This window comes from Cyprinodon variegatus, unplaced genomic scaffold (assembly GCF_000732505.1).
Source record: "Cyprinodon variegatus isolate N-32 unplaced genomic scaffold, C_variegatus-1.0 Scaffold1321, whole genome shotgun sequence".
Taxonomy (NCBI): domain Eukaryota; kingdom Metazoa; phylum Chordata; class Actinopteri; order Cyprinodontiformes; family Cyprinodontidae; genus Cyprinodon; species Cyprinodon variegatus.
In genome coordinates this window covers 41877-54153 of record NW_015151774.1, presented here as the reverse complement: position 1 = coordinate 54153, position 12277 = coordinate 41877, and the positions used below count along the sequence as shown (strand labels likewise).

Here is a 12277-nt window from a genome sequence, read left to right as displayed (position 1 = left end):
CTGCCTACTGGGACTTGTAGTTCTTTGTCAGGTGTCCCCTCGTTCATTCTGAACGGTAAAGAAACTACAACTCCCACATTTCCCCTAAACAGGCGTTGATACGGAGAACGTGACGTGTCACTGTCAGCGCGCGTGTGTGTGTGATCGTTTTTATCACCCTATGGGGACAATTTCCCTGAAACGTGCTACTATTGAGGGACTTATATGTACTTCTGGGGACCAACGGTTTAGGAGTAAGGTGTGAGTTCAGGGCTAGCTATGTATACTATACTGACACCTGCTGGACATTTAAAGACACTACAGGCAGCTTATTGGACAGAATAAAGTGAATTGATAAGGTGGCCTAGTACAATGACCCATTTAATAGGTGTTCCCTCTCAGGGTTGTGCATTTGCATTTTCTGTTTTTTTAAGTGGAGACAGCCGGTCTTTTCAAAAATCCTCCAGCATACCTTTAAATGAAACAAAACTAATGGGTCTATTTTTAAAATTTTATGTTGGCGGTGCAGTGGTTTGGTGCATGACCCGTGAACGGAGGCCATAGTCCTCCACCAGGCCGACCCGGGTTCGAATCCGACCTCTAGGCCTTTACCGCATGACTCCCCCCCTCTCTCATACCGCCTTTTCTATCAGCCTACTGTCGAAAAAACGAGCTACTACTGCCATTAAAACGAAAAAAAAAATGAATTACTCCAGTGAAGGATAGATAGCCAAAGTGTCAACTTAATTAGGGGAACAAAGCATTTGTACTTTGTTACCTAAAACGTCCGAAATCCAAATGATGAAATTACTTTTAATTGACATTAAATGTATACTTAGCTGGTTGTATTTTTGGAACCTACAGGGATTTTCACACAGGATTACTACCTGACAGGTTTACAGTTAATGTCCTTAAAACATACAATTAATTCAAAATAAAACTGAAAAAAGATCAGTTCTGAAGACATTTCATGAATATTTATTGGGAAATTGCTGCACTGTAGAGTCGATTAGAGGGAGTAAAATGTCATCAGTTAGAAAATACCTGAGTGCGGTCTCCAGATACAGTTCAGTTTATTCTCCTTTAACCATTGAATACCTAAACCACTAGATCAGGTGTAACCAATTAAAAATCAGCGGGGTACGAATAAAGAAAATCAACCAGTAAAGGTCAAGTAATTTATTTTTTTTTTTTAGTTTTTTTTTTTTTTTAGTTTTTGCAGCACTAGTGGCTAATTTTTCCAACAGTAGGCTTACAGGAAAGGGAGCATAAGAGACATGCAGGACAGGACCAGAGGTCGGATTCGAACCCGGGTTGGCCGCATCGAGGACTAAGGCCTCCCTACCTGGATCATTCGTACTAACTGTTACTTTAAACAGAATTTAACACTGAAATAAAAAGCAGGTGTTTGAATTTTTTTATTAAAAAAAACAACAAAAACAAAGATTTTTCCATTTTAAAATCTAAAGTGTTTTTTGAAGTAGAGAACAACAATCTTCGGTTTGTTATCTAGATAATTTCCTGATTCCCATATTTTATAAAACACCTGGAGACTAAGCCATTCTCAAGCACATATCAAGGAGCTCATTCTGAGCCTGGATCCAGATTTATTGTTGATTCTGTTCATGGTGGAGAATCCTGCTTCACAGCAGCAGGTTGAGCCAAACATCCTCTAAATGTGCTTTGAACGGTTTGTGTTTCGGACCCCTGACCAATATGGAGTGAACTTTAGTTTGGGAATAAGGTAGAGAGTATCAGTGGGGAGATAGATGCCTGACAGATGTGGTTTTTCTATTGATCCAGATTAATTCACAGGAAATAAAAAATACAGATCCAGCTTTTATTTTCCTTATAAAACATTTATTTCAGCTTCAAGGTTTGCTGACCAAAACCCCTTTTCCACTGCAGCTCAAAGCAAATTCCTCTTTGCTTTTCCAAACAGAATTACCCAACTAATTTCCATCACCAGTCACTGGATTTGGTCCCTAAAGCTACCCAGTACTTTGCTCTGCTTGGTCTGGCTGTTGGAAGATCCAGGGTTGCAAGTAGCAATGATTGGTGAACTGTCTGCCATCTTTTTTGTTAAGTCCACCCATCCCCCTATCTTTAAACCAGCATTTTGTTTAGTTGTTTTGCCAAGGATGAAATTTAGAGGGAGTTTGAGTCAGCGATGCTCAGTGATTATATCTAAGCCATGACTGCAGCTAGACTGGCTCAAATAGATTAGAATTGAACTTTTATTGTCATTACAGTACAAAGCAATGAAATTCCCTGTCCGCGTTTAACCTATTCCCTTGGGGAGCAGTGGGCTGCCATTGTGCGGCACCCAGGGAACAGTGTGGGGTTAAGGGTCTTGCTCAGGGAACCAGAGTGGCAATCTGTGGGGGTGGGGCTTGAACTCAGAACCTCTGGGATCCAAGCGCAATGCCCTAACCACTAGGCCGCCACTCCCCTGAGACCATACAACATAGAAACACATTTCTCAAGTCCGAAAATACAGAAATGATCCCTAAAAGTATAGTTTCAAATAAACATTCTGCACACCACAAAGCAGGCACGGCACAAGCTCAGGAAAATTAAGGACTACAGGAGGCTAAAGGACCTCAACAATTGTCAAGGCTCAGGCCGCTGGGCAAACCACTGGTATGACCAGCTGGATACGATCCTGGGACACAGTCCTGCATACACATCACCAGAGCCACAAAAGACTTGGCGTAGTCGGCGCTGGAGGGTGTTAGCCAAGAAGAGGTCTCAGACATGGCCTGTAGTCGCAGTTAGTAACCTGTTTTTACATGTTCTCATTATATTGTGCAGCAAAAGGAGGGAAAATTACCAAAATGCGTGCGTAACCCCCACAGTGTGTTCACGATCTCGCTCCAACATGTGATGTTGGTTAATGTTTTTTGCCAACCACGTTACGCTGTTGATTTGCACGATTGTCCGGGGGCCTTTAAGAGAGCGGAAAAGGAACATGACAAATTAGTTGGGATTCCTATTAGCTGGGTAATACAAAGCTTGGGGCTTTCAGTAGAAAAGGGGCTCCTCATTGAAAAGCATCAGTGAAAGCACAAAGGAACTGGTTCTGAATCCACATTCATCAAGTGGACCATCCCTGTCAGTAGTTCTGGAAAAGCCAGGCATACACTGTACGAGTCTTTGGCCTTGTTGGGCCAATTCTCCAGACATGCCAGAATTTATCCGATCAGGCTGAGTTCCAGCCTCATCGTGTGTCCTGTGTCGTGTAGTATACAGGGGGTAATGAAGGGCGATCAGCCTCACACGACCACCTCCTGATCAGGAATCGTAAGATCGTAAGAAAATCAAAAATGTTTGAAATTCAGCCAGCCGTCGTAGGTTGTTTGTGGGTAAATCCTACTGTTGAAGAAGAGCAATGAGCCGATTTACCAGAACCTAGCGCACTGCGCATGTGCAAACAAGGGAGTTCCTCTTCTTCCAGATTTACAAGTCCAACCAGGGCAACTCTCGGTGATGAGTCCGACGTGGGGTTTTTGGTCATGCAGTGTGAGCAGGTAGATCGGATCAGGGCGTCAGGCCGTACAGTGGAAGATCGGACATAGTGAGCTGTGAACTTGTCATACAGTCTGAGATGTAGCTGAGAGAAATTATTGAATAGATCGTACAGTGTATGCCCGGTCTAAGCAGCCGGCAACCAGAAAACTAAAGCATGTTTGGAGGAAATTGACTTTTAGCCCAAACCCAGTCAAAGCTGGCTGAAGGGTTTTCTCTGTACATTTATACAACCACAGACTGACTAGTAAACAAGTCTCAAAATGAAGATTCTCATCTATGTTCAGAAAAGCAGGAAGGACATTTGCCTTTTTCCAAATATGTTACATAATAATACAACAGTTTATAACTCAAACATAAGAAAAAAACCAGACTACAAGAGCATGAAACCTTTTCCTCTGAGCTGCAACTGTCCTTTCATTATCTGCTGAAATCCAGAGTCTCTTTTCCAGCAGGACCTGAGATTGTTTCCCATATTTCCCACCACTCTCTCTCCAAAAGTTGGTTCTCAAAACTGCTTTTAGCTCAGACAGATTTAAATCTAAGGATCCAAAATAAAATCTTTGTTTAGGATTTCAGACTTTTATTTGAATCTTGTCAAGTTTGAGAATTGATTTCATTGATCCTCTTCTTGAAGTCCTTTTATCCAGGTGTAAACTAAAGTTCAAATTGTTAGTCCTCCATCCTATTATTTCTTCTCTTCTCCTTTGGTGGTCTCAGGTGTTGGAGGGGGCGGGGCGTCACCAGGTGCTTCTTCCAGTGGCACTGGCGGGGCCAGCTTCTTCTCCAGTCGGGTGACTCTGTGTTTGAGCTTGCTGTTAGTGGCTTCATGCTCTGCCAGCAGCCTGGCATACTGGGTTTGCAGCGTGTCAAGGTTGCTGGTCATCCGGTCCACCTTCTCTTCAATCTCCTTGGGGTCTGGGCCCTGTGCTGCCACCTTTGAGACAAAAAAAAGTCAGTAGGTTTCTACTTACAAGAACTCCTTAGCAGTATACAATGAGCAATATCCAGATTGTACCTCCAGATCCAGAAGCCCATCCTTCATTAGAATCTGCCTTCCCTTTTCTTCCAGCAGAGCTTTAGCATCAGGATATTCCGTTAGGGCCTCCATAAGGTCGTCTTTGGAAAGACAGAAGAGATCGGAGTACCCAATGCTCCTGATGTTGGCTGTCCTTCTGTTTCCTGCCTTACTGCCTATTGGACAACAAGAAAATGTGCTTCTAATTAGAAGGACATTGAATCTATAGTTGCATCTTGACTCTCCAGCTTCCTGTGATGGAATCTCACCTTTGATGGCCAGGATACTGATCTCCCCAAAATAACTTCCTTCACTGAGAACAACAAACTGCGTGACACCGTCATCAGCAACCACAGCCAGCTTTCCCTCCTTGATGATGTACATCTCTCTACCAATATCACCCTTCTTGCAGATGTAGTCTCCTGGACTGAAGACCTGAGGCTGCAGCTTCAACACCAGCTCCACCAACAGTCCGGCCTCGCAGTCTGCAAAGATACGGACCTGCAGAACCAAACACAGAAGTCCGTACTGTAGGTCTGTATCCTACCCATCTCATCTAAAGAGGAAGGACTAGAAGTAAGCACTGACCTTCTTCAGGGTGTCCAGGTGCACATTAATGGCAATCTCAGCTCTCAGTTTGTCTGGAAGGTACTTCAGCACTTCTCTCTCATCAACGGCTTTCTTGTTGGTCCACAGGAAGTCAAACCACTTAATCACTCGCTTCTCCAGGTCTTTAGTTACCTGCAAAGAGAGCAGGTATTTGGGAAAATGTCAACTATCTCAGAAAAAGTAACCTTGTTATTCAACAAGGGCACTGATGTTCAAATTATTGCTTGTTGTTTGCTAAAAGTTATGCAAGTTACACTTCCCCCAGGTGACTTTGATGATACCAGGTTTGGATTAATTCAAGGACAACACGATGGGAAAAGCATGAAGGGGGAATCTGACCTTTCGGAAGCTCATGTATTGTTTGATGGCATCAATCCGGGCCTGAAAGTCGGCTCTTGCAGCATTCATGTTTGTGATCATCGAGCCGACGTTACCGACGATGGTGGCAAAAATCAACACACCCACCTGGAGACAGGGACAGACCAGTTCTGGTATCAGCTCCGATAGGTCTTTAGATTTCACACAGCTTTAATAAGCTTCTAGGATTCCTGTGACAAATTTATGGCATCGGGTATTAAGATACATCAATCTCTGTCATCAACATTTAACTTGTGGAGCTGCTCATTAAACCCAATGGATGCCACATATAAGACATGATTGCAGTTTTAGTGACTGTTTTCTCAGATCTGTCTTGTTAGTTCTTGTAAAACTGAGTATGATTCTGCATTTTTTGATGCATAAATTGCATAAGGAGAATTATCAAGTTGCAGTGCTAACAGAGATTAGCATGCTCACTTGGTACAAAATGTACCAATGTTTTTCCAACTTGTAACTGTTGCACGACTAAGAACACTGGCCAATAGGTTACTGGGAAGTATAAAGGTAAACCCACCAGAAAGTCTGTCACAACGAAGAAGTACTCTGAGTTCTCCACAGGGGGAGGTGTTTCTCCAATGGTGGTGAGTGTTAGCGTAGACCAGTACATACTGTAGGCATACTTCCTCACCAGGCGACCAAATTCCGGGTCTGCCGGGTTGGGATACACAAACCTGTCAGAACCAAAACCTGAAAGGAAAAATTGGCGAATGAAATTAGGCATTAAACAGCATACCCATTTCACAGTATCCAACTTACTAAACATGACTTACCAATTGCCTTGGAGAAGGAGTAGTAGAGGCAGGCATTCCAGTGGATGATGATGAGGATATACATGACAAGGTTGGAGATACGAAGAGCATTGGGGTAATTGGTTCTGGTCTCAGTCCGCTGGAAGAATTCCATCATCCTGAAGAGTAGCCATAGAAGATGACAGAGACACACAGGTTAACATCTCCTGCAAATGGGGTAAAAACTGTGAGAAGGACTGGTTTGACTATAGACCCTAAAACACCCAAATCTGATTTCTTTCCCCATATGCGACCTGTATCTGATCTTTTCATGACAGTCTGAAAAACACAGATCCGATTCTTTCCGGCGGGACCCAGGGCAATTGGCTCTATGGTCCTGAATCCAATACGTTTTTGATCTTTTCAAATGCCACCTTTGTCTGAACGGCCAGGTTGCATTCATCTGACCTGTACACCATTAATACCTGATAAAGGTCACTATTCTATGTCTTGGTACGCAGAAGCGACGAGAAACAAAACTATGGATGCGGTAATGTCAAAAGCTGGATTTTATTTTCAACCATCTTGAAAAGATTGTGTTGTTAATGTACTGGCTGAGGTTGGGAAAGGTCGCTAGATGTGCTCCAGCACAACCGACCGTGTTTACTTACGTAAACACAGAGCTTTCTCGCTGGCTTGTGACGTCATTGCGTCCTCTACTGCACATGCAGGACATTTAAGTTGTGTGAATGCAGTTCACACAGGAGATCACATACAAGTTGAATATATTTGGAAATGTAAATGACCACACAAATGAATTAGATTTCACAAAAAATTTGGAATAGAGCATTAATGCCTCCAGTGTGATCGTAGCCTAAATACCCCATACCCCTACTTGAACTCTCAAGGATGATTCATCTGAAGCTTAGCGTAAAAAGTCTATCGTTCAATCTAATGATCGCATTTTTTCCAGACCAGAATAAGTTTCCTACTCTTTGTATCTGAAAAAATCTCGAGGTGGATAATCCAGGTCTAGAAAGTAAAAATCATTTAAAAATAGTAGTTCTAAACATTTGCATTTCTATTGCCACAGATTGGAGGCTAATAACCTGGTTAAGTGAATAGGATAAAGGAAAGATAGGCAGGTTTTTACTCGCTGGGAAAAATCAAAAGCTGATTGGTGAGTGCTGTGTACCTGTTGAACCGTAACAGCTTATTGAGGCGGATCTCAGGGTAGGAGGTACCAAAAACTAGGTAGAGGATGTCGGTGGGAATCATGGAAACCATGTCCAGTTTAAACTGGAAGGTTTTCATGTAGCGCTCTTGAAGTTTCAGCTTATCTTTCACCAGCAGACCCTGCTCCAGGTAACCTGCAGACACACATCACCTTAATTGGTACACACATGAAAAAGCACTAACATGGCTACAGGAGGCTGTGTGCATTCAGACCTGTCCTGGTCCTGAAAACCATGTCCAAAACATAGACAACGTCACAGATGAAGTCCACAATGAACCACATGATCAGATAGTCAGACTGTAGCTCCTCAAAACATGCCCTAAAAAACAAACAGGCATTATGATCATGGACCAAACTAGTAGAATACGACTTCTTTAATATGGTATTTGTTAGACTTAGAGAAAGTCCTGCTGTGGCTTTCTCTTAAAGACAAGCCCGGTGAACATTGGAGAACCAGACATGCACTGGAAAAGCTACCTTGACTGAATGCTCTCATGGATTTTCTACCTTGCCTGGTGTTGCTAGGGTTAAGGGAAAAGGATAAACTTGCTATCTAAATAGATTTCTGGGGTTTAATGCATCTTCCTCAGGTTTTACATTAAAAATGATGAAACCAATCCTACTGTAGCTTGATAACAAGGTGTTAACTTTAAGGACTATGTCTGCTGGCCTCTATCCTCTAACAATACCTGGAAGATCAGACCCGGTAGAAAGCAAACTCTATCATCTTGGGTAGGAATTTATTCCTGATCTGAAGGAACTAAAATAATCTTTCTGGCTGAAGACCATGGTCTTAAGCATGTCCAAAAATGTCTGTGTGGAATTTGCAAAGACTCAAGGGTGAGTACACACAGACGCAAGGGTGAATGTGTACAGACTCAAGGGTGATTCCACAAAGACTAAAGGGTGAATGTGGGCAGACTTAAGGGTAAGTCCGCAAAGACTAAAGGGTGAGTGTGGGCAGACTTATGGGTAACTCCACAAAGACTAAAGGGTGAGTGTGGGCAGACTCAAGGGTGAGTCCGCAAAGACTAAAGGGTGAATGTGGGCAGACTTATGGGTAACTCCGCAAAGACTAAAGGGTGAGTGTGGGCAGACTTAAGGGTAAGTCCGAAAAGACTAAAGGGTGAGTGTGGGCAGACTTAAGGGTAAGTCCGAAAAGACTAAAGGGTGAGTGTGGGCAGACTTAAGGGTAAGTCCGCAAAGACTAAAGGGTGAGTGTGTGCAGACTCAAGGGTGTGTCCAAACAGACCCCAGGGTGAGTCCGCACTGACTTGAAGCACACTGCACCAGACTGGTATAAGCAAAGCTGTGGTGCCAGGTGCCTAACTAGGTGCAAGGTGCAAGCAATGACACTATGGCAATAAGGGAAACTAAGGCATTTGTCACAAGACATGTAGGAATAGTTTTGCTTGACTTTGAAGGCTAACCTGACATGGTGCCTTATGTTCATTCGGACTCTGTAGGAACCAAACATTACCTACAAACCCTCTTGCTAATACACATGGTGGGTGGTTGTCTTCTCTGCATGTTGGATAAGCTGATGGGAGGGTGTTTTTGTGGTACCTGGCTATAATCAGGGTCCAGTTGTACATGACAGGTATAGTGACGATGAAGAGCCAATAGTAGTAAGTGTTTCCAGCTGGATCAATCACTGCGATTTCTCGTGCACTGGAATAAGAAAAGCCAGATGTATGAATTATTGTAAATGATTTTACCATGAAAAGGAGCTGGATGTTCCTGTAAACGTACGCCTCCTCCTTAGCCTTCTTCTCTTTTTCCAGTTTTTCCTTTTCTTTCTGTTTCTCCTTCTCCTTCTCTTCCTTCTCCTTCTGCCTCTGCTCCTTCCTTTCCTTTTTCTCCTGCTTCTCCTTTCTGATAAACAGAGAAGACAGACGAGTGAACAGTGAAACGTTCAGAACAAACTCCAGGACAGTCAAGTCGCAGCAAATCACTGTCCTGATTAAAAAATAAGTAAACTCACTCTCTCTTTTCTTTTTTCTCCTTCTTCTCTTTCTTTTTCCTCTTTTTTCCATCCCTGGAAAAGTGGAGGATAGAAGTGATTTGATATATTCTCGATGTTAAGCATGATTTGTATAGACTAAACACAGCCAGGCCTTTTCTGGACGTAAATATTGAACATATGCCAGCTTAGGCGGGTCTCTTACTCCTCCTCTTCCTCGTTGTTGTTGCTGTTGTTGACGTTGAACAAAGCTCCTGGTCCAGCTCTTTGGGTACTTCTGGAAAAAGCAAGCAGATATCATGGTCCACCTCAAGCTTCTGGACATGTTTGTATTTGGGTATTCTATGGATGAGCTGGAGGGCCTACCAAACCTGGTATTTTCACCTACTATATGGCAGCAGTGGTGGCCCTTACCTCCAGGGAGAGGAGATTTAGTATGGACTTACCTGACCCGGTCTGTGATGTCACCGGGCTCCTCCTCCATATCTTGTAGCACAATGGTGGGAGGATTTAACCCAGATGCATGGTGAGGGATTAGTGGTGCTACTTTAGCCATGGTGGAGTTCCTCTGGCTGGGAAAGAGGTAAATTGTTCCGGGTTAATATCAGCATTAACAAAAGGGTTACATTGTCTTTTAGATATATTTTCGGTGTCTTGTGGGATAATCAACAGTCTTTTTGATAACATAAATAACTCAATTCTAGTTTAGTGCCAAAAGAAGAGAGTTAAAAACTTTGCTCACAGCTTCAGTTCATCCACTTAGAAAGAAGAAATCAGCCTCTAAATCAGGGTGTAGTGATGGACTCAGACCTGAACCTTCAGATTCTCATAGAGACAGGAACAAAGTGGACCTTCTGTCATCTGAGGAGCATCTCAAGCATTAAAGGACTAATGTTGGAAAACAACTTCCAGCTTTGTTCATCCTTAGTAGAATTGATCCCTGCAGTGGTGTCTCCACAGGTCTGCCTAACATGCAGATCAGACATCTGTAGTTGATCCAAAATGCTGCTGCCTGTGTCCTCACTAGAACTAAGAAGCTGGAGAACATCAGCCTGGTTCTGAAGTTCCTCTGATTCCCTGTGGCTCAGAGAAGAGACTTTAAAATCCTTCTGTTAGTCTAGAAATCACTCTAAAATGTATTACAGACCGGTTGGAAGTGGATCGACAGCCAGACCTCTCAGGTCTACTGGATCAGATCTATGTGACGATCGCAGTTCTGTTGGTTTTCTCTAAGTTTTTAGTTTCACGTTTATCCATGTTTTTCTTTGTTCTCTAGCTTTATTGATGTGTTCTGGATTTATTTAAGTTTCTTAGGTCTTTGCTTGTCCTTTATCGCCCCATTGTGTTTTCTTTTCTCTTCCTCATCAGCTCTACTCACACCTGCTCCTTATCAGCTCATTAGTCCTGCCTTTGTTCAGTCAGTCATAAATACACTCCCTGTGCAGTCCCTCAGTGCTGGTTCTCCGTCTTACTTTGTCTCACCCTCGCTCCTTGTGATTGTTCCCCCCTTATGTCTCCATGGTTCTGGTTTTGTGTTTAATTTTTATTCTGGATTTCTTTGATACCGGTTTTTGCTACCTGTGTTATCCCATTAAATTTTCGAAGAACTCACCCCTGCCTCTCAGCCTCTGCATTTGGGTCCTCACAAAAACCTCCAACCAAATCATGACAATCTACTCTGAGAATCTGAACCAAATATGGAGAAGCAGCTTTTAGTTTTTATGCTTGACTAGTCTGGAATGTCCTCAGATAAATCTGTAAAAGTACTAAAACCACTGATTGCTTTAAATCCAGATTAAAGACTTAGTCATTTAGGAGGTTTTTGAATGTGCCATAACACTGTAAGTTCAGATTGCTGCCCAGCTTTCCTTCCATTTAATCTTTTAACCATTTATATCATTAATGTTTTTATGATTATCCTTTTTCAATTATCTATTTTCATTGTCTATATTGTATTCAATAATTATGTGGTTACCATAATGCCACTGCAGATTACTTTTCCTGTCATGTTTCCTTTGCCGTTATTTAACATACAGAACTTTGAATTGTCTGAAATGTGCTATATTGATCCCTCTGGACTTACAGTGTTTTTAACACTGGTTCATTTTATTTTTATCATAACTGATCTACATGCATGATCAAAGTAACAATTACCTCCTGGGCTGCAGCATTTTCAATCAATAGGAAACTGGATCATTTCCCTGAATATTTACCTTTAACATGATATGTTTAAAGCAACCTGCTTGTTTGAGGGACCAACTTGACCAGTTAGAACAGCATTAGCTTTAATTTTCCTAACGGTTCTTCCTTTTAATTAGTATTTCAGCAAAATAAGAGCCTAGATATTGCAGTTTGTTTCTTGGGGTTATGTTCTGAGCAGTAATCTGATTGTTGGGTTTTTTGTTAAATTAACTTAAACAGGTCTAAACATGAGGAATTCCAGTTGTTTTTCTGAACTACGTGTTTTTATTCACATCTTTGAAGCATTTGTGTTGTGGTGCATCAATAGAGGTTCATTGCTCCTCATGGCTCAGCACCAGCTTATCATCCTATTTCTTTTGTATCTAAAGTTGAACTGATGAACCAGCAAAGCTGTTTAGTTGATGCATCTTATTTCATTCTCTGTATCTGATTTGGCTCTGAAGTAAAACAGCTACAGTAGTTAAAGTAGACCATTGTTCCAGAAAAGTTTATCAGGTGGTTAGAGCTGCAGGTCAGATGATGCTAGAGTTTGTTCTGAGGAGCTACCATGGAATATTACCAATGATCTACAACACATCTGTCCACAATGAAAACAATCTGTGGAAAAGTCTAGTTTATAATGGTATAACAGAAAC

At 42.2% G+C, this 12277-nt stretch overlaps 1 protein-coding gene across 1 annotated transcript in view; it reads right to left on the bottom strand.

Annotated features, from left to right (window-relative positions):
• Nucleotides 1-3805: 3805 nt before the first annotated feature.
• LOC107102794 (cyclic nucleotide-gated channel rod photoreceptor subunit alpha-like) overlaps nucleotides 3806-12277 on the bottom strand; it is an 11561-nt gene continuing 3089 nt past the window's right edge. The window contains exons 4-16 of the mRNA XM_015402227.1: nucleotides 9887-10012; nucleotides 9646-9717; nucleotides 9230-9352; nucleotides 9044-9148; nucleotides 7690-7796; nucleotides 7436-7610; nucleotides 6283-6419; nucleotides 6027-6199; nucleotides 5474-5599; nucleotides 5114-5266; nucleotides 4795-5026; nucleotides 4526-4701; nucleotides 3806-4444 (exon numbers count right to left, since the gene is read on the bottom strand). Of these exons, the coding sequence (XP_015257713.1) occupies nucleotides 4196-4444; nucleotides 4526-4701; nucleotides 4795-5026; nucleotides 5114-5266; nucleotides 5474-5599; nucleotides 6027-6199; nucleotides 6283-6419; nucleotides 7436-7610; nucleotides 7690-7796; nucleotides 9044-9148; nucleotides 9230-9352; nucleotides 9646-9717; nucleotides 9887-10012 (1954 nt within the window). The 3' untranslated portion in view covers nucleotides 3806-4195. The remainder of the gene's footprint in view (nucleotides 4445-4525; nucleotides 4702-4794; nucleotides 5027-5113; nucleotides 5267-5473; nucleotides 5600-6026; nucleotides 6200-6282; nucleotides 6420-7435; nucleotides 7611-7689; nucleotides 7797-9043; nucleotides 9149-9229; nucleotides 9353-9645; nucleotides 9718-9886; nucleotides 10013-12277) is intronic.